The sequence below is a fragment of the Pseudophryne corroboree genome, chromosome 9 (assembly GCF_028390025.1).
Source record: "Pseudophryne corroboree isolate aPseCor3 chromosome 9, aPseCor3.hap2, whole genome shotgun sequence".
NCBI classification, from domain to species: Eukaryota; Metazoa; Chordata; class Amphibia; order Anura; family Myobatrachidae; genus Pseudophryne; species Pseudophryne corroboree.
The window spans coordinates 121,406,247-121,428,038 of NC_086452.1; the positions used below are offsets into that span (position 1 = coordinate 121,406,247).

The 21,792-nt window shown below is 47.0% G+C and overlaps 1 protein-coding gene across 2 annotated transcripts in view; it reads right to left on the reverse strand.

Annotated features, from left to right (window-relative positions):
• TDRD5 (tudor domain containing 5) overlaps positions 1 to 21,792 on the reverse strand; it is a 602,913-nt gene that overhangs the window by 471,073 nt on the left and 110,048 nt on the right. For both annotated transcript variants that reach the window (XM_063939810.1, XM_063939811.1), the window contains exon 7: positions 11,272 to 11,431. In XM_063939810.1, the coding sequence (XP_063795880.1) occupies positions 11,272 to 11,431 (160 nt within the window). The remainder of the gene's footprint in view (positions 1 to 11,271; positions 11,432 to 21,792) is intronic.

Genomic DNA, 21,792 nt, shown 5'->3' on the forward strand with positions numbered 1-21,792 from the left:
CTGAATGACAGTCACACTGGGAGTAGAAAAAGGGAGTTAGCAAATTCCCAGATCATCCAAACAAGCAGTAGGGAGAAATGAAGCAGGAGAAAATTGCAGGGCAGAGCAAATACGCAAATATTCCAGATCCTCACACTTCAAGAAATAGTCCCAGAAAAGGCATAAATGAAGTCTCAGCCACCGAGATACCTCCAAAGAGTGTCTGCCGAGAAAGCAGTTTGTGATGAGGCTGATAAAAATACAAACACAAAACCAGTTAGTGCAGAGAGTCTGCTGCACTATACATGCAGACCCTGTCTTTTTTTTTTCCCTTCCCAATTTCCCAATGTAGTGGCTGTCAGTGCCAATTATAAATAGTGAGGGGAATTGTGGAGCAGTCACAGATCAAGGTACTCCCTGTGCAGCCCCCACCTTTTTTCCACGGAGTCGGATAGAACTCAAACCCCCGCTGTTGAATAGGCGCAGCAAGGAGGAGGACAGCATGAGAGAGAGGACGGCACCCGACAAGTCATGAAGCTCCATGATCCCGGTCAAGACAGGGAGTGCTTGTACAGCGGACACCGCCGCTACCCGCACCTGCGAGCCCGGACAGTAAGCAGGCGCTGCAGGGAGGGAGACAATGCTGCAGGCAAGATGGCGCCTGTTTTTGGCGTCTCGGTGAACGCCGCGATTCTGGCTGGTACGGGAGGGCGGGGAGCCGGGGACCACTACCACTTGCCTACCGCCATCTCCAGTGCCCTTGATGGTGAGTTGGGGGCACTTTTACTGGTGTTCGTGGTCACAGTCAACACCGGTAGCAGGCAGGAACGGAGAGCTCTGTATAAAAATCGACCATCAGCTAGGTCCGCCCACAGGAAGTCAGGATTCTTGCTTTTTAATAATTTGTTCCACATCTCTATTTTTTTAATCAATCAATGAATTATGTGCCTTCTATTACATACTACATTTCCTTGTTCTGCTCTTGGGCCTCTGATCTAGTTCTTGATTAATGAAATTCTATGAGGGTCATATAGTTTATTAAACTGCCATCCTGTCTTCCACTGCTCTGCTGCAATGTTTCTTAGATGTGCTGTAGTCTTTTAAACTGCCATGTGTTGCTGCTCTGTCGCCTTAGTGTAGCCAATCAGCTCACTGCAGCCTTTGGCCAATATTGGTGAGTAATATTGTGAGCTGTGAGGTGGTCCACTTTTAGTGGTATATCAACTTCCAAGAAATGCAAAACCAAACCAGACTCAAAACACTTGAGGGTGGTTTTGGAAAAACCAAAACACGATGGTTTGCGCACATCTCTATTCAAAACAGAGAAGTCTGTAGTTTTTATCACACAGAACACCAAAATAATCTGCAAATGTTTAAGCATTTCACATCTTATTTGTGAAGCTAAGATGTCAATCAATTATTGCATGATTCTTTCTGAAGTGTCATTTGCATTCTTTCCAATATAAAGATTCTGAAATTATGTACAACACAAAAGCTTTGCAGTGCTTAACCCATTTTTCTTACAATGCAGTATGTGGTACATTTTTGCCAACCAATACATACTGTACTTCTTAAAGCAGACAAAAATAGGATTTTAATACCTACTGGTAAATCCTTTTCTTGTAGTCAATAAGGGATATTGGGGAAAACTAGTACGACGGGGTATAGACGGGGTCCAAAGGAGCCAGTGCACTTTAAATTTCTTCAACTGGGTGTGCTGGCTACTCCCCTCTATGCCCCTTCCCACAGGCAGTTATAGGTAAAAACGTGCCCGAAGGAGAAAGGACACACTGTATATGAGAGAAGGAAAATGATAACAAAGGGTGGGGAGATTTACACACCAGCACACCACAAACATAAAACAACCAGCAACGGCTGGTAACAACAACAGCAACAGCTGAACAGGTAACTATAGAACAAGAACCTGCAGAAAAGTCAACGCATGAAGGCGGGCGCCCAATATCACTTATGGACTACGAGAAAAGTATTTACAGGGAGGTCTTAAAATCTTATTTTCTCTAGCATCCATAAGGGATATTGGGGGAAAATAGCACGATGGGGACTTCCCAAAGCTTCCAGGAACGTGCGAAGACTGCTGCAGCACCGCCTAACCAAGCTGGGTATCCTCTTTGGCCAGAGTATCAAACTTGTAGAACTTCACAAAGGTGTTCTTCCCTGACCAGGTAGCAGCTCGGCATAGTTGCAAGGCCGAGACTACACGGGCAGCCACCCAGGAAGAGCCCACAGATCTTGTAGAGTGGGCCTTTAGAAACTTAGGAACAGGGTAAGGTTGCCGACACATAGGCCTGTTGGATAGTAAGCCTAATCCAACGAGCAATGCACTGCTTGGAAGCAGGGCAACCCTTTTTCTGTGCATCATAGAGAACGAACAAGGAATCGTTTTTTCTGACCCGAGCTGTGCGCTTGACATAGATCTTCAAAGCACGCACCGCATTCAAATCCTTCAGAGGAGCAGAAGCGGATAGTACCACAATAGGTTGATTTAGATTAAACGCGGAGACAACCTTCGGCAGGAACTGCTGTTTATTCCGGAGCTCCGCTCTGTCCTTGTAAAAGACCAAGTACGGACTTTTACACGATAAGGCCCCCAATACTGAGACACGTCGAGCAGAAGCCAGGGCCAATAACATCACCATCTTCCACGTGAGGTACTTTTCTTCCACTGTCACCAGAGGTTCAAATCAGGAGGACTGTAGAAATGCCAACACTACATCCAATTCCCAGGGTGCCGTAGGCAGCACAAAAGGTGGTTGTATGTGGAGTAATCCTTGCAAGAAGGACTGAACTTCCGGCAACACTGCCTATTTCTTCTGGAGAAAATGGAGAGTGCTGAAATCTGGACCTTAATAGAACCCAGACGTACGCCCTTATCCACACCAGCCTGCAAGAAACGTCTTAAGTGAAACTCTGCAGGCGGATACTTGCATTCCTTGCACCAAGATACATATCTCCTCCAGATATGATGATAGTGTGATGACGTTACAGGTTCCCTGGCATGAACCATGAAAGCAATAACCTTCTTGGAAAGGCCCTTGTGAGCTAGGATGTTCCGTTCAACCTACATGCCGTCAAACAAAGTCGACGTAAGTTCAGGCAGACGAACGTTCCTTGCTGAAGAAGATCTCTTCTGAGTGGTAGAGGCCAAGGGTCTTCGACGAACATATCCAGAAGATCCACGTACCACGCCCGACGAGGCCATTCCGGGGCAATTACAATTGCCTGAACACCCGGATTTCTTATTCGCTTTAGCACCTTTGGGACCAAGGGAATCGGAGGAAACAGGTAGACCAGCCGGTACGGCCAAGGCGACGCCAGTGCGTCCACTGCCCTCGCCTGAGGGTCCCTGGTGCGTGAGCAATACCAGGGAAGTTTTCTGTTGAGACGAGAAGCCATGTCTATTTGTGGGCAACTCCACAGGTCGATGATCTGCTGGAACACTAGATGGTGGAGCCCTCACTCCCCCGGGTGGAGATCGTGACAACTCAGGAAGTCCGCCTCCTAGTTGTCCACACCCGGAATGAAGATTGCTGACAGTGCTCTTGCATTTCTTTCCACCCAGAGGAGTATCTTTGACACCTCTCGCATGCAGGCTCTGCTTTTTGTCCCTCCTAGTCGACTGATATACGCCACAGCCATGGCGTTTTCCGACTGTACCTGGATCATATGATCCATGAGGAGGAGAGGCCTGAAGTAGAGCAGTGTAGATTGCCCGAAGTTCCAGAATGTTGACTGGAAGGAGGGGCCTTGTGGGCTGACCACTGGCCCTGGAACTGCGCCCCCTGGGTGACAGCTCCCCATCCCCGTAGACTGGCATCCGTCGTGAGGAGGGTCAAATCCTGATTCCCGAAACTCCAGCCTTCCAGGAGATTGAAGGACTGTAACCACCGAAGGAGAGAAATCCTGGCTTGAGATGACAGCTGAATCATCCGATGCACCTGTAGATGTGATCCAGACCACTTGCTCAGGAGATCTAACTGAAACGTCCTGGCATGGAACCTCCCATACTGGATCACCTCGTATGAGGCAACCATCTTTCCTAACAATCTTATGCAAAGATGTACAGACACTCGAGTTGGTCGGAGCACCATGCAGACCATTTCCTGAAGAGTTTTCGCCTTGTCCTCTGGGAGAAACACCTTCTGAGCCACAGTATCAAGCAACATCCCCAGGTACAGGAGCCTCTGAGTCGGCTCCAGATGGGACTTCTGCAAATTGAGGATCCATCCATGGTCTGACAGAAGATGGATGGTGCGGTCAATATGGAGCAACAAAACCTCCCTGGATCTTGCCTTTATCAGAAGATTGTCTAAATAGGGGACCACATTGACTCCCTGGACCCTGAGCTGAAACATCAACTCCACCATCACCTTTGTGAACACCCTCGAAGGGCAGAGCCTGAAACTGGAGTGATCGTCCAGCAGGGAAAACGCAGGTATGCCTGATGAGGCGGCCAAATCGGAATATGGAGATAGGCGTCCTTGATATCAAAGGAAACCATTCCTTCAGGCCAGCAATCACTGAAACAAGCTCTCTGACCCAGGCATCCTTGCAGGAGGTCTCCCAGACGCGCCTGAAATGACGCAGTCGGGCTCCCGCCTCGAAGTCCCCTCGGGGTGGGTGGGCACAGTCTTGCTGAGGAGTGGAAGCAGAACTGGTGAACTGTTCCTGAGAACTGGTACTTGCAGGATTTCTGGACCTACCTCTCGTGCCTCTAGCCACATTGGAGGAACCTCTGGCCTTTGATCGAAATATACGAGACTGAAAGGACTGGACAGACAGCCCCAGATAAGAGCATCTTGCCGACGGGGCCCCAGAGAGGAGAAACGTGGATTTGCCTGCCGTAATTTTGGAAATCCAGGTATCCAGTTCAACCCCAAAAAGCCATTCCCCAGAAAAGGGGAGGGATTCCACATTACATTTGGATTCTGCGTCCGCAATCCACTGACGCAACCACAAGTCTCTGAGTGCCGACACTGCCATGGCAGACGTTCGAGCATTAATGTTCCCCTTCTCCTTGAGGGAATTAGAGGACACTGGTAGTGTCCTGAATGTGATTCATGAGGGTTACCATAGTAACTAAAGGCATATCCCGCGAGAGGCTCCCCTGATTTTGCTTGGCCCAAGAATGAATAGCATGGGTCATCCAGCAACCTGCAGTGACCGGTCTTTGTGAAAGGCCGGCTGCAGTGTATATAAATTTTAGGTAGTCTCAAGCTTCCGATCCCCAGGATCGTTCATGGTAAAGGAGCCCGGGGCAGGCAGCACCACCTTCTTAGACAGGCAAGAGACTGAGACATCCACCCCAGGGGGTTACTCCAAAAAATTTCTACTTTCAGGAGCAAATGGGTAAGTGTGCAAAAACTTTTTGAACACTTGGAATTTTTTGTCTGGATTTTCCCAGGCCTGTATGAATAAGTCATCTAATCTGGAGAATCAGGGAAAGTGACATTGGGCTTGTTTTGGACAAAGAAAAACGACTGCTGTGACGCAGCGTCCCCTAGAGGGAGCTTTAACATATCCCTTATAGCCAAAATGAGGGGTTCAATACCCTTAGCAGCATTGAGATTCCCACTAATGGGATCCAGGTCATCCCCATCATCTTGTATATCATCTTTATCAGATAGCAGAGCAGGTAAACCCCGTTTCTGTGGACCTGCATGAGAGAGGGGGGGCTGTACATCTGCTCTAGCAGCTAAATCTGCAACAGCTTGTTGTAGTAACTGAGTCTTCTGCACATTAGCAGTGAGCTGGGAAGAAATATCTGACATCATAGTCTTAAGAGACCCTAACCAGTGGGGCTCTGGACCCTCTCCACCAGCCCCTTCACTGATTTGTGAATATTGACTGCATTGTTCACAGGAAACAATCATTCGATAATGGAGAGAATCTGGTGCGACATACACTGCACAGCTCGGGTTTACCCATATTTCACAGTAAGCACAATAACACACACAGTTATAATGCAAGCCTTACTGTATGTCAGAGGAGACACAGAGAAGAGAGGACACCAGCACACCCTGAGCTGCACAGCCCCAGTGAGGCTTTCAGCTTTCTAAAACACAGTAAACACTAACAATTTATGTCCTACAGAGGATCAGGATAGTGTACACAAGTGGCTATCCCCCTTTGCTACACCCTGTACCAGTTTTCCAGCGTGTCTTGTGAGGCAGTAAGCACTGTGTGTGCTGTAGATGGCTGCAGTAAGCAGAGGAAGGTGCCAAAACGCCTCCGGTCCCGCTCAGTTAGCTCCGCCCCCTCTAATGGCGCCAGAGCTATAATGAATATTTATACTAGCAAAGTCTCCTATATAGCTTAAAACATCACACAAATGCTAGTCAAGCCCTTTTGTGCCAGTTCTACACGGGGGATCTTATCGGGACCTCCCCAGGGGGGTCCTGTACGCTGCGCCCGTGGTCAGCCGCACTTTGAAGTGGGGGAACCCCTTAGCGGGGCCCCCGGTTTGTACTCACCACCGATGTCACCTTCAGGCAGCGTTAGGGGTGTGCGGCGTGCTGCGACAGCAAAAGTGCAGTGCCCCGCTGAACAGCCGCCCCTCAGGACGATGGTCCTGCAGGAGGGAAGCGGCTCTGCACCTCGTAAGGCCGGTGGCCATTACCCCCCTAACTCCCATGGTGCAGGTACGCTGTTGCCCAGACAGCATACTGAAAATAAAAGTTTCAACAAAAATTGAAGAAAACGCTCTGGAGCTGCAGAGATGTGCATCTTCTCCTAAGGGCACTTTTTTCTAAAACTGCTTGTGGGAGGGGGCATAGAAGGGAGGAGCCAGCACACCCAGTTGAAGAAATTTAAAGTGCACTGGCTCCTTTGGACCCCGTCTATACCCCCTCGTACTAGTTTCCCCCAATATTCCTTATGTATGCTAAAGAAAGAATCTCTCTACAAAGTTAATCAAAACTGAAATTGATACATTTTTGCTTACCAAGTTTCTTCAAGACCACATCTTTTTCAAGTATATTTGAACACGGTTAGTGTAACTTATACCCCTTTCAGACTGCAGTGCCAGGTCGCACCTGGGATTTTGTACACGGGTCCTTTCCAGGTGCGACCCGGCTGAGACCCCTTATAGACTGGCAGCCCAAACCGCGTTATGGTAGGTGAGTGATGTCACAGCCGACGCATCCCGAGGCGGCACTTGAAGATGAGATGATCTCTAAGCAGTGAACGGGTGTTCACATGCAATAACCCGAATTATTGCTGGCAGTCTGAAACGGGTATTAGTTTGCTTATGGTCATTTAAAGTTTCCTTTCAAAGTCTCTTACATGAAATAGTCACCCAAAAAACTTTGTGGCTGGTCTCTTTCCATATTTTATACACGTGAAACACATCATTTCATTATCTTTTACCACCACTGAAATGTTTAAAACAAGTTACCATTTACCAGGCCTAATGGACGGTAGAGGTGACCCACCGAACAACGGAACTCTTAGAGGCCGCCAAACTTGCTTGCGGACATCAACCAACAACGATTCCATACACCTAACAAAGTATGTATGGTTCAGATAAATCCATAGAGCAGGTACTACATCCAACAGTGCTAGAGAGGAAGATCTGGCTGAAGAAGAATCCTGTGGATTGGTCAGACGAACAATGTCCTGGTTGAGATGGAATGTGAACACGACAGTAGATAGTAAATATTTAGCCCGCAAAACTACCCAATTCGAATGCAAAATGATCAGGTGAGGTTTGCAGGACAGAGCAACCAATGCAGAAACGCAGCTGCTAGATGCAATGGCCAGAAGCAACATAACTGTCAAATTGAGGTCAATTAGACCGATTCAAGAGGCTCAAAAGGCACCATCTGGAGAGCCTCCAACACCAAGCTGAAGTCCCAAGGAGGAACAAAGTAGGCATGGTGCCTGGATATGAAGGACAGGAAAGTCTGAACCTCCAGAATTGTGGCCAACCACCTCCGGAAAAGGACAGACAGGCCCTAAACCAGGCCTTTGAGAGATGAAAAGCCTTTAGGCAAACCATCCTGGAGAAATTGGAGGCATGGAAAATGAAAAGAAGCAGCCAACAGATGCCAACGTTTGCACCAAGAGATGAATAACTTCCAAACTCAATTATATATTTTGGAGGTCACCGGTCTTCGAGTCTTTACCATGGTCTGAACCAGCGGCTGGAAGAGCACCTGCACCTTCAAGATCTTCGCCTCAAAAACCATTCTGACAAAGCCAGAAGAGGCAAATCTTGGTGCAGATACAGCTCTTGACAAAAGAAGTCTCACCGAAGAGGAAGACCGTAAGAGGCCTCAGTCAACATGTCTGGAAGTAGAGTATACCATTGTCATCTAAGCAAGTTCGAAGCAATCAGAGTGACTGGAAGAGCCTCTTGCCAATTCTTCTGAAGTACTCTAGGTAGCATTAACAGGAGATGGAAACAGATAACCCAGGTGAATGCACTAAGGAGCCATTATTGTGTCCACAAGGGCTGCTTGAGGGTCCCATGATAGAGTGCTGTACAAAGGAAATGTACTGTTCATGCGAGTAGCCAGGAGATCTAGGTCAGGCCTTCCCCTTATGGCCACGAGCTGAAGAAACACCTCCTGGTGGAGTTTCCGTTGTCCTGAATGAGTTGTGTGGCGGCTGAGGAAATCCACCTCCCAGTTGTTTACTCCCAGAATGTAAACTGTTGCTATGGCAGGAATCCAAAATTCTGCCCAATGGAGTATGTGGGTCCACCAGAGCCACCCTGTTTTTTGATGCAAGTCACAGATGCTGAAGGAGAGTAGATTCCATGGTGAACCAAAGACCATGAAATTGCCTGTCCAGCATGATCATGCTGTCATCTGTGGTGACAAACACTCAATTCCAAATTGAAAAGAGGATCCCTTGGTCAAATTCGGTACATGTACCCACTACAGAAGGGACTGAGCAGGTTTGAAGAGACAGTCGGACATCATTGTGTCCAGATGTTTAAGGTCCTGACCCTTCTTTGAGGGAAAAAAGACCCATTGACACTGGGTGCTGAATAAGAGACTCAAAAACTCCATAGTTTGATATGGGATGATTTATGACTTCGGAAAGTTCACGTTTCATCCAAAAGACTGGCGCATGACAAAGTCAGCTGCAGATGTTACCTCATAAGGGACTCTAAAGGAGCCGTGAGCAACAGGTCGTACAGACATGGAACAAAGGTGACTGCCCAAACATCTCAGACACCATATGGGCCATGACCCACGTGAACACCGTGGAAGCCAAGAGAGACCAAAGGGCCAGGCTCGGAACTGAAAATGTCAGTTTTCTACTGCAAACCCTAGAAGGTGATGATATCCCTTGCAAGGACTGTCAACATGCATTAAATCATACATTTCTCAGAGAAATCACTCCTGGTTCTTGAACTCTCAAAATCATACTCTGCAGTCAGTCATCATGCACATTGAGCTATTTGCTCCTGCTGACACTTGGGAGACTTCCTGACCTTGGCAGAAACACAATAAAACAGAACTATTTTGCAAACATTGGGGGAGGGGTGACACTACAGGAAAGAAGCTGCCTGGCGCAGAGAAAAGCGTTGAGAAAAGAGTGTTTGTGAATGTTGACTGCAGTCACCCATTGCATCCGGGACTTGGTCACGGAGCCACCTTCATTCACTGTCCATCTGTGATCGTTGTCCTCGATAGCCTCATTCGGGCCATCCATTCATCTGCTATTGCTCATTGTATCCGGGACCCGGTTACGGAGCTACCAATACTTACCACCGATCTGCGGCCCCTGCACCTGCACCTCTTGTCCGGGCTAGACATCTGTGGGGAAGGAAACCCCTGCCGGTATGTCACACGCTGCTTGGGACTACTAGCCACAGCATGGGCTCTGGTTACAGGCTGCGGTATCCAAGCCACACTTTCATTCTACACCTGGCCGTGCAAGCCGAATTTACTAACAGTGGCTATTTACAATGGACCGCTACACTCAGCCTGTCAGCCATCAGAGCTATTAAAAGACCAACCCAACTCTCAGAGGAGTTCATTAATTTTGAAACACCACAAAATTTATTCCAATGTACTCTATGGGTGAGTGCACTAATTACTAATTATAACAAAGCTGATGGACATCAGTATTATTTGTAAAGATTTTAAACTACTACTCTCTAACCATAGTGGATCCATATTTGAACATTTTATTACCAGCTGAAATAGTTTCGAGACTGTGTGTAACATTTTATTGAGAATATATATATATATATATATATATATATATATATATACACATACATACACACACATATACATATATACACACATACACACTGCATAGTAGCTTGGCACTCCAGATACAGGTGCAATGGCTCAGGTGCCCTCCCAGGTGAGTTAATAGCTGATTGGATCTTACATTTAGGGAAGAAAGAGGAATGCTTTGTTGATTTTCACTGATGTTGTAACGTCCTGACGAAAAGGTCTGCGGACCTTGAAACGTTGACGAATATTTAAAGATGAATCACTAAACTTTGTTGCATTTTTGGAATATCAGAGTGCCGCCTCTTTCTTCCTTAAATGTATGATCCATACATTTAAATGTATTTATTTGTGCAGGGTGATCACCTTTCAGTATTGTTTATTTTAATTGTCACTCATGATGAACTAAATTGTATTTACTTTTTCAATGTGGTGAGTGGTGCTTAGTAGTGCTTACTGTATTTTTGTAGTATGCCTATATTCTGTCTGCGAAATGCTACGTTACAGTGCTTTCCATGCAAACTCTAACATAGCATTTTGCACACAGAATGTAGGCATGCCGCATATGATTTTAATCAGCAGCGTCTGCTTGTGCATCTTATTCACATAGCTATGCAAGAAAGATGCATTTTCAGCAAAAGACACCCAACGCTAACAGAGTTGCACTGGACCTGTCAGGTCACTTATGCCAGGCATCTCCTGCTGCGTGGCGTATTGAGGTAAGATGTATGAGGACACATCTGTAATGGCTAACGCAGTGTTCCCCAGATGGACTTAAAGCATTATAACTTTAAACATGCTTTAAATAACATTACAACCGTGTCAGCATTATACCAGCAACAGCATAACTATCAAGGCCATATGCATTTTATTTGTGAACATCTTAGAGGTTTAATACAATTCTTTTCAGTGTACATTTCTAGGTCAGACTCTATTCTCACTACAGCAGTCTGTGCAAGGTAAGATAGGCGTCAAGAAATAAATATAATTTTATTGTGAATTAAATCAATAAGGTTCAACTGAAAAACAAAAAATTAACTGCTCATCCATCTAAGTAATTTTAATAATCTCTCACCGGTCACATCTTTTTTCTGTTTTTTTTCCATATCAAATATACGCCAATCTTGCCCATCCACTGTGCATTCCAAATAGAGCATGTCACCCAATGATCCGACAAGGTCCAGTACAGACAGAAATCCCATCTCTCTGAATGGCAGGTCCTTTCCTGTGTATTGCTAAGGACATGCATGTAATAGGAAAGTTTACTAAAGTTTTCAAAATATCAACAATTATAAGCAAAGGCGTTCTTCCTAGGATGCTACTATGATACCTGCATCCTTCACATCAATGAAACAGATGTGGTGTGGTAAATACATGCCTGTACACAAGTATCACTGGGCAACGCAAAAAGAAAATAGGATTTATATCTTACCTGGTAAATCCTTTTCTTTGAGTCCATAGGGGGCACAGGAGTGCTAATGCTGGTTATAGGGCTGGCTGGGAGCAGCAGGCACCAAAAGGGTTACTTTAAAAGTACCCAGCAGGCCTTGCCTCCCCGTCACCTATACCCCGCCCCCAGTTTTGTTAGCCTTAAGCCTTAAGGCAGGAGCAGCATACAGAGGAAGGAAGAAAGTCACAGACACCTCACACACAGAAGACCACTGTGAAGCCGGAAGGTTGCACAGCACCTACACAGGAATCCAATCCCGCAGGACAGGTGCATCAGGGAGGGCGTCCTGTGCCCCCTATGGACTCGAAGAAAATGATTTACCAAGTAAGACATATTTCCTATTTTCTTTCTTCGTCCACTAGTGGGCAAAGGAGTGCTAACACTGGGACATCCTAAAGCTGTCCCCATTGGGGCGGGGACGCTCCTGGACTGCGCCAATGACCCTTCGCCCGAAGGTCGTGTCATCCTACGCAAAGGTGCCAAATGCATAGAATTTGATGAATGTCAGGGCAGAAGACAACGTAGCCGCTTTACAAAGCTGCTCTGCTGTGGCCCCATGAGAGGCTGCCCAGGAAGTCCCCAAAGCTCGTGTGGAATGGGCCCTCACCCCCGAAGGGAAAGGAAGATTCGCCACCACATAGGCGTGATGAATAATCAACCGAAGCCATCTAGCTAAGGTTTGATTGGACGCGTGTCATTTCCGTTTGTGCGCGTCCAATAACACGAACAGGGAATCCGTACACCAAATAACCCTAGTCTTTTCCACATAGATACGGAGAGCTCGGACAACATCCAAGGAAGCCTCCTTTGGAGAAGTTGATGACAAAACGGGCAGCACTATCTCCTGATTGATGTGGAAACTAGAAACCACCTTGGGCAGGAAACCTGCTCTAGTGCGGAGCACTGCCCTGTCGGAGTGGAAAACCAAGAAAGGGGAGCGCCAAGACAAGGCACTGAGATCCGAAACCCGACGAGCTGAGGATATGGCAAAAAGGAATAAAGTCTTCCAAGTGACCCAACGGAGATCCGTCTTGTCCATGGGTTTAAAAGGAGCCCGTTGAAGAGTTTCAATACCAATGAAAAATTCCAAGGTGCCACCGGAGGCACAAACGGCGGCTAAACATTAATAACCCCCTGGAGGAAAGTCCTTACCTCCGGGATAACCGCCAGTTGATTCTGAAAGAGTACAGACCAGGCAGAAACTTGAACCTTCAAGGATCATAAACGAAAGCCTAGGTCGAGGCCGGATTGCAAAAAAGCCAACAGCCGAGGCAATCTAAAAGAACGTGGGTTGTATTGCTTTCCAGCGCACCAGGAAAAATAAGTCCTCCAAATGCGATGGAGACTCTAGCAGAGGATGACTTCCTTGCCTTAAGCATAGTCTTGATGACCTGGTTGGAAAATCCTTTCCACCTCAGGATGGATGTCTCAACAGCCACGCTGTTAAAGTTAGACGGTCTGGATGAGGATGTACGCAGGACCCCTGTGATAGAAGGTCTTGACGTAGAGGAAGACGCCACGAACTGTCGATGGACAGATTGTGCAAGTCCGTATACTGTACCATGGGCGACATGGCCAATCCGGAACGATCAGTATAATTGTTCCGCCTTCCTGTTTGAACTTCCGGCGTAACCTGAGAATCAGGAAAATCGGTAGAAAGATGTACACTAGGCGGAAAGGCTACGGAGCAGTCAGAGCATCCACTAGGAACACTTGTGGATCCCTTGTGCGTGAGCCGAGTTTTCTGACTTGGTTGTTGTGGCGGGATGCCATGAGATCTATGTCCGGCATCCCCCATCGGGTGACCAACTGGTCGAACACCTCCGGATGTAACATTTACTCCCCTGAGTGAATGTCTTGCCGACTTAGGAAGTCGCTTCCCAGCTGAGCACTCCTGGTATGAATACTGCCGACAGTGCAGGTAGATTTCTTTCCGCCCACAGTAAGATCCTGGAGACCTCTCGCATGGCTCCTCGACTGCTGCCCTGGCAGTTGACATATGCGACTGCGGTCGCATTGTCCGACTGGACTTTTACCAGATGACCGCGCAGAATCCGCTGAGCTGCACGTAGAGTATTGAGGATTGCCCTCAAGTTTAGTACATTGATGGGAAGTTTGCTTTCCTGAAGAGTCCAGCGGCCTGGAACGTATGAGCTTCCAAGACCGCTCCCCATCCCCGAAGACTGGCATCCGTTGTAACCACCGTCCAATCTTGAATCCAAAAGGGACGTCCTTTATTGAGATTGGGTTGGAGGAGCCACCAAGTTAAAGACCGTCGAACCTCCGGAGGGAGAACTATGGTTTGTGAGCGTATGTGGAGAGGAGACTCGTCCCATTTCCGAAGAACCTCCAGTTATCGAGGACGGGAGTGGAATTGGGCTTATCCCACCATATCAAACGCTACCACCATCGAGCCCAGTACTATCATACAAGTATGTATGAAAACCGTGCGATGATGTAGTAGCATTTGGTTTCAGCACTGAATGACTGATCTTGCCCTGGGGGAGAAACACTCTCTGCGCTCTGGAATCTAGGAGCGCCCCTAAATGCAGGACTGTTTGAGAGGGCGTTAGAGACGATTTCTTCCAGTTTATTTTCCAGCCATGAGATTGCAAAAAGTCCAGTTAGCTGAAGGTGAAATGCGAGCTCCTCTTGCAAATGACCCAGAAGTAGGAGGTCATCCAGATATTGGAAAATTCAAACACCTTTGCGTCTGAGGTAAGCTGCCATCACTTTGGTAAAGACCCTTGGAGGTGTGGAAAGTCCAACGGGCAGGGCACGGAATTGAAAATAGTAGGTTTTGACTGCAAACCGAAGAAACCGTTGATGACTTGGATGGATTGGGATATGCAAATATGCATCCTGTATGTCCAGTGACGCCATAAAGTCCCCTGGTAGCAATGTGAGAATTATTGTTCTGAGGGATTCCATTCTGAACTTGGGAACCCGTAGAAATTGGTTCAACCGTTCGAGGTTGAGTATAGGTCGATATGAGCCGTCCGGCTTCGGAACCAGAAAAAGCGACGTGTAAAAACCATGGCCTTCCTGTACTGCTGGTACCGGAACTATCACGTTAGAGGCGAGAAGGGAGCTGACTGACTCTTGAAGAGCAGCTGCCTCTCCGGGATCCCTCGGAAGTCCTGTGGTGAAGAACCTTCTTGGAGGATGACGCCAGAAAGTCAAGGCGTATCCGTAAGTCACTACATCTCTGACCAGGGCGTCCTTTGTGACGTTCCACCACTGCGGAGCAAAAGACAGCAGTAGGCCCCCCAGAGGGGGCCCCGCCCCATCACGCTGCAGTTTTGTCAGCTGGCTTGGTGGCCGGGTGTCTAGTAGCCCAAGGTTGCTTGCGAGACTTCGTATTCTTAGTTTGGGATTGGTATTTAGTAGAGGTTTGGCCCTTAGCTCTCCCCTGACCCCGAAAAGGCAGATTGGAAGTTATAGGTTTAGCCGGTGTAGCCGACGGGAGAATAGCTGTTTTAGCAGTAGCCAGTGAAGTGACAATGTTGTTGAGTTCTTGTCCAAAAAGGGTATCTGCTGCGTAAGGTAAAGGTAAAGCTTCTAGAGCTTTCTTGGAGGAGGCGTCCGCCCTCCAAGAACGCACCCATAATGACCGTCTGGCCGCCACAGTGGAAGCCGAAACCTTAGATGTAAGGGTGGCCGTATCCAGAGCCGCTTCCGCCAGGTAAGTATTTGCCTTCTGAATATGCCCAACATTTGCCAACAATAGTTTCCTACTCACGTTAGAAGAGAGGCCTTGTTGAAGCTGGTCTGTCCAGCACGAGATTGCTTTAGTTACCCATGCCGGCCATGTAGGTCGTCTTTAGAAAAGTATCTAGTTTACGATCAGTGGAGTCCTTAAGGAAGGTGGTGTCTGGAATCGGCAGAACCGAGGATCTCACGAGATGTATCACATGTGCGTCCACAGGGGGTGGGTTCTCCCACTTGGACCTATCCTTAGAAGGGAAAAGATAAAAAGCCTGCAACCTTTTAGAGAGCTGAAACCGTTTATCAGGTTTAGCCCAAGCCACTTCTAGCAAGTTCTCTAGCTGAGCTGAGGAGGGAAACTGAAGAATCCTTTTTGGGTTTATTGAAAATAGGCGTCTTGGAAGTTGGAGCCGGATCTTCGTGTTCAAAATCAAGGATCAGTTTGATTTGTTTGACAAGGGCCTCCACTTCCGCTATGGAGAGAGAGTCTTCCAGACTAGAAGCTGCGTCCGGATCAGAGTCTGCCGACCCGCTTTCTTTGTCCGAATTGGGCAACTCTGACAACGAAAACCCTCCCGACAGAGGGGTAGCAGTTCCACTAGAAGTATGTGCCCGCCTGGGACGCTTTTCTCTGCCTAGAAGCTGCTGAATGGAAGCCGAAACCTGTGACAGGCCCTGGACAGATTGAGTCAGTGTAGTGACCCACGGTGGTTCCCCCTTTGGGGGAGGAATAGGGTAAGACTGACCTGGAACCATCGGACCGGAAGGCGCTGTAACTTGAGGATCTACTTGCTGCGTAGCCAACCGATCCATGAGTTGCGTCATAACGTGTGTCAGCGTAGTTGCCCAAACTGGTTCCTGCGAAACGGGGGTAAGAGGTGGGTCCTCACGTGGTGGGACGGCCATGCACGCCCTGCAACGACCAGTGTCTAAAGAATTCTGTGAAGACAGAATATTACAACATACTGTGCAAGTTAGTGGTTCTGGATCAACGACCCTCTTGCCCCTGGAAGTCACAGTAAAAATGCAAACAGGGTACAGTAAAATAAACAACACAGCAAAAGATGTTAATTAAATGTGCACAAACCAGTCCCTGAAGAACTCACTGCAAAATAAGAGTCTGCCCAAGGGAAGTGAAACCAACTACTGCACAGTGGTGTTACAGACACAGACTGACACACACACACTCACACACTCACTCAGCCACACAATGCCAGAAAAGACAATGAGGGCCAAGGTACTCAATTGGCCTGTGAGGAAGCCAGACAGGAGAAATTGACTGGACCCGGCTACAGAAGCGGGGAACAGGGAAGGCAGTGGCCAGACCCTCCTTACTCAGCAACTCCCAGCCAGCAAGTGAGCCCAAAATGGCTGCTGAGCGTTTTTAGGGAGGGACTGGGTAAGGAGGGAGGAGAGATTGCCCAGGGACTGACCTTGAGCATTGCTACTGGTGAGCCCTGTCGGGGGAGGGGCTGCAGGTTAGACACCCTGCCCCCTCAGATGGATCCTAGGGACTCTGCCCACCTGCCCTGCGGCTGATGACCGGGTGGTCTAGTGGCAAACAGGCATGGTGTCACCCGGGCCCCCTCTCATCTGCCCCCCCCCCCCCCCCCGCTGGCTCCCTGGAGCAGGAGCGGATTGCCACAGGGATCCAGTCTAATCTACCCTCCGGTCCCGGCTGCGGCGGGCTGTCTGAAGCCTCCTGTGGTCCCCACGGCGGAAGTCCCCGATCCGTTCACCGGCGCTGCCGCCAGCGGGATCCGGGTGTTGGAGTGGGCTTGTTGGGCGCTTAGTGCGCCAGCATCCCACTCTGCTGTGCTGTAGCGCGGATTACTAAATATAAAAGTAACCAAGCGATCTTAAAAGCTCACGAGAAAAGATTGGTGCCTGCTCCTTGTCGCACCAAAAGAAAAAACTGGCGGGCCTGGTGGGGTATACGGGACGGGGAGTCAAGGCCTGCTGGGAGCTTTAAAGTAAACCCTTTTGGCGCCTGCCTGCTTCCAGCCAACCCTATACCCAGCATTAGCACTCCTGTGCCCCCTTAGTGGACGAAGAAAGAAACAACATATTCCCTCTTTTAGTCAACCTGCATCTTTCACAAAGATTTCATAGATAATTTAAACTAAAAGCCAATAATTGCAGTTGTGATTCCTAACAACGTATAACCCTTGTAAATCGCATTATGGGAGGATGGAGCTATTCAACTGTTGTGCCGACCCGGTGCCTATTATTTCTGCCTGCACCCTACTGAGGTGGCTAGCAGAAACGTGAGAAAAGTCCACTTTTGGACAGTCAAACTGCATTCTCGGCAGCGTGCTCAATAGTTTAGATGGATTCAGTTGCTTTATGCGATGTGCGAAAAGTAATGGGCTACCAGTTAGTCAGGTCCGATCTGTTCGCCCTGTAACTTTAGACAGGAGATCAGATGTGCAAAAAAAAAACTTGTGAAACAGTCAGCAGGAGTGAGGAGAGTTCCATGCTCTCCTCTGCACATTGGGCCTGATTCTGCTTTGGAAGTAAAGCACAAAACACTGTAACTGTGCACTTTGGCAAAACTATGCTGTACTGCTGGTAGTGCACATGTAAAATGTGCAGATAGATTTGGGTGGGGGGTGTCCAAACTAAAACCTAAATTTCAGTGTAAAAACAAAGCTGTCTTCACATTTGTGGGCTACATGCAAAAGCAGATCAAATTTACAACCTGCACAGAATTTAAAAAAAAAAAAAAAATTCAGGAAGACAACATGTTTTCACTAGCACTATAATGCCTGTGGGGCATTTATGAGTGAACTGAGCAGCAGGTTTTGGATACCTGCGCTCACCCTCTATTTGGTGTTTGTATGTGAGAAATGATGTATCTCTATGATCTGTAAATACCTTTATAAGTCACAATGCTTAGTATAACAGATGGTACAATAATTCATATATAATTGATGATATTGTGATTACACATAAATGCCCTTATAGTAACATGCATATTGTGTGAACATCTGATGTATAGGGAAATTAAACACAAGATGAAATAAAATATGGTATTGCCGCTTGATGAATATCCTAAAAAAAAAAAAAAAAAAAAAGTCTTGTGAGAAAAGGAGTGTCTTTGTTCCAGATATATAGGAGTCAGTCTTTATCTGAAGGGATTTCCTTTCCCCTCAGTGTGAGTCTAAAGAGGCGGTTCTTTTGTCAATAATTGATCGTAGGTGGAGGTCGTGTTCTGGGAGGCCGGCGTCCCGGCCTGCCAGGTGCAACTTACCCTCACGATGTGATGTTTAGTTCTCTTTGTTCACTCTGTGGTGAGTGATGATGTGGCCACTTGCGCTGTTTCCGCTGTATCCGTCCCCGGTGGTGTTCCTCAGCAGACAGGGCTGGAAGCCTTCCTGGCTCTGCTGCTAGGCTGCCGGGTCCCGCCGGAAGCCGCACTGTACAACCGGAAGTTGCGTTGCCGCAACGCTCAGCTTCTTCCTATGTCCTGTGTGGTCTCAACGGCCGCTCCACTCGCCGGCCGGCGAGGAGTCTTGTGGATGTAGTTTGCGGTGATGTGCTGGCAAGCTTGAGGTGTCTGCATGGATCTGTTTCCAACCGGTTTCGGCCGCAACTGGCCTTTTTCAAGGATTCAGAGTGCTGTCCCATGGGGTTCTTTTATTGGTCTTTCTGACCAATCGGATGCGGTGGGTGTGGTTCCAAATGGGTGATTGATGTTGTGGTGGGTGTGGTTCCAAATGGGTGATTGATGTTTCCATGGAAATGCTTCACTTAGTGCATCTGTTCATTTCAAACAGTAGTGTGCCAGACTTTTTTACTTTTATGGTATGGTGTTTGACGAAAACGTGTATGTCCCATATATAGATAGTGGTTTGTTGGTCATATGTATCATTGATACATGAATAGTAGTTCTACGGTTAAGTAGAGATATCATTTTCTACAAACATATCACATTTGCATATGTATTCATGTCTATGTATAAGTGGATATGGGTGTCTGGTTTTCCAGTGTCCGATAGTGTGCTCCAACCTGTAATGATTATTTGACTAGTATGCTGTTGTTAAAGTCAATGTTGAGACCTTTCGGTGCCATGGTTTTGAGATTAAAGATCCATTTTAATTCGTTCCTATCCAATATTTTATTGAAATCCCCACCTCTCCAATTTCTGAGTGGTTTCTCTATTGCTATGAAGAACAAAGTGGTGGGATTTGCCCCATGTACTTCTTTGTAATGTTTTGATACGCTGTGGTTCTCATATCCAATTTTGATGTTTCTTATATGTTCATATATCCTATTTTTTAATGGTCTGATGGTTCTGCCTATATATTCTAGCCCACACGGGCATCTCAGTAGGTATATCACCCCCTTACTTTCACATGAGACTTCATGTCTGATTTTGAATGACTCATTTATCGTGGAGGAGTGGAATTCCTCTATTCTCTTTGTGGTGTTCTTATGTGTGATCTTGCAGCCTGAGCATTTCCCACAATAGTGAAAGCCCGTATGGTGTTCTGTGTATGGTAACGTAGTTTGTACCTTTGCTGATGGTTTGAGATGGTTCCTTACCAATTTTTGCTTAATGTCAGGGGCTTTCCTGTAGACTATGTGTGGTCTGTCATCCAAGATTTTATTAAGGTCCTCATCTTTCCTTAGTATACTCCAATGTGTTTGCAGTGTCTTCTCTATTTGTTTGGCTGCTCTGTTATATTGGGTTATGAAGTAGGTCCTCTCTCCTGGGGAATTCCGTGGTTTAGTTTTGTCCTGTAGTAGTGTTTGTCTGTCTAAGTGTAATGTTTCTGCAAATGCTTTGTCTACCAGTTCGGGGGCGTATTTCTTTTCCAAGAATTGGTCCCCCAGCTGTTTCCCTTGTGTCTTGAAATCACCCACATCTGAGCAATTTCTCCTAATTCTCATGAATTGCCCCTTAGGTATGTTTTGAAGCCATGTGTTGTGGTGTCCACTGGTTGCTAGGATGTAACTGTTGACATCCACATCCTTCCTGAATGTTTTTGTCTGTAATGAATTGTCTTTAATGAAGATCTCCAAATCCAGAAATTCAACCTTCTCCTTGCTAGTGTGAGTTGTGAATGTGAGATTCCGGTCATTGTTATTCATGTGTTGGATGAATGAATTCAGGGAGTCCTGTGTCCCTTTCCAGATGAAAATGATGTCATCAATGTAGCGCCGCCATAGGACGAGGTTGGCGCCAAAGTCATGCCCTCTCCATATGTTCTCTTCCTCCCATTTGCCCATGAAGAGGTTGGCATAACTTGGCGCCACCCTCGATCCCATAGCGGTCCCGGTCATCTGCAGGTAGTAGGTGTCGTTGAACCATACATAGTTATGGTTCAGTATGAATTTGGTGGCTGTGACAATAAAATCAGTTTGTTCTGGATCCAGAGTACCGTCTGTCTGTAGAAAATGTTTTATGCTTTCAAGCCCTTGGTTGTGTGCAATTATTGTGTATAGTGATGTCACGTCGCTAGTCGCCAGCCAGTAATCTGGTTGCCACTCTACCGTCTGTAATGTTCTAATTATGTCCGTGGTGTCCCGTATGTATGATGGCAGGTTTTTGACTTTCTCTTTTAAGAACGTGTCTATATATTGTGAGAGGTTTGAGGTGAGTGAGTTGATTCCTGAGATAATTGGGCGTCCGGGAGGGTTTGTCTGATGTTTGTGGATCTTAGGGAGGTAGTAAAACACGGGAATGACTGGGTGGTTGTTGGATAGAAATAGAAATTCTTGTTTGTTCAATATACCTAATTCCTGTCCTTGTTTGAGGAATTGATCCAGTTCTTTTTTGTATGTCTGTGTTGGGTCAGTTGGTAGTATCCGGTATGTGTCTGTGTCTCCCAGGATTCTCAATGATTCCTGAATGTAGTCTGTTTTGTTCAGGACAACTATACCCCCCCCTTTGTCTTCTGGCTTAATTATTATGTCCTTGTTTTTCTCCAGATCTCTCAGTGCCTTGGTTTCATTATTGGTGAGGTTATTGCTTCTATGTGTTCGTGCCCTTATGTTCTCTTGATCCAATTTGTCTAAGTCCTCCGTCACGAGGGCTTCAAAAGTTTTAATGTAGTGGTTCTTGAGGTGGCTGGGGTAAAATGTGGACTGGGGCCTATGTGGTGTGTGGGTGTAATTATCCATGTCCCTGTCATTGGCATTTCTGATAACTGGATTACTGGCAAAATATTTCTTCAGTGTCAGTTTTCTTATGAATGTCTGGAGATCACAGTATACATCGAATTTGTTAGGTTGTTTGGTAGGTGCGACAACCAAAGAAAGAAACATTCCAGAAGCATCACACACAAACAATTTGAGGGAACACACTGCTCCTTTTTTAGAATGGGGTGCAGACGAACAGGTCTGCGGAACCAAAACATTAGCAGGGGTGAACATAAAAAAGAAAAGGAGGGACACAGAGTCAGACGAGGATGTAGGGGAGGGCAGAACACC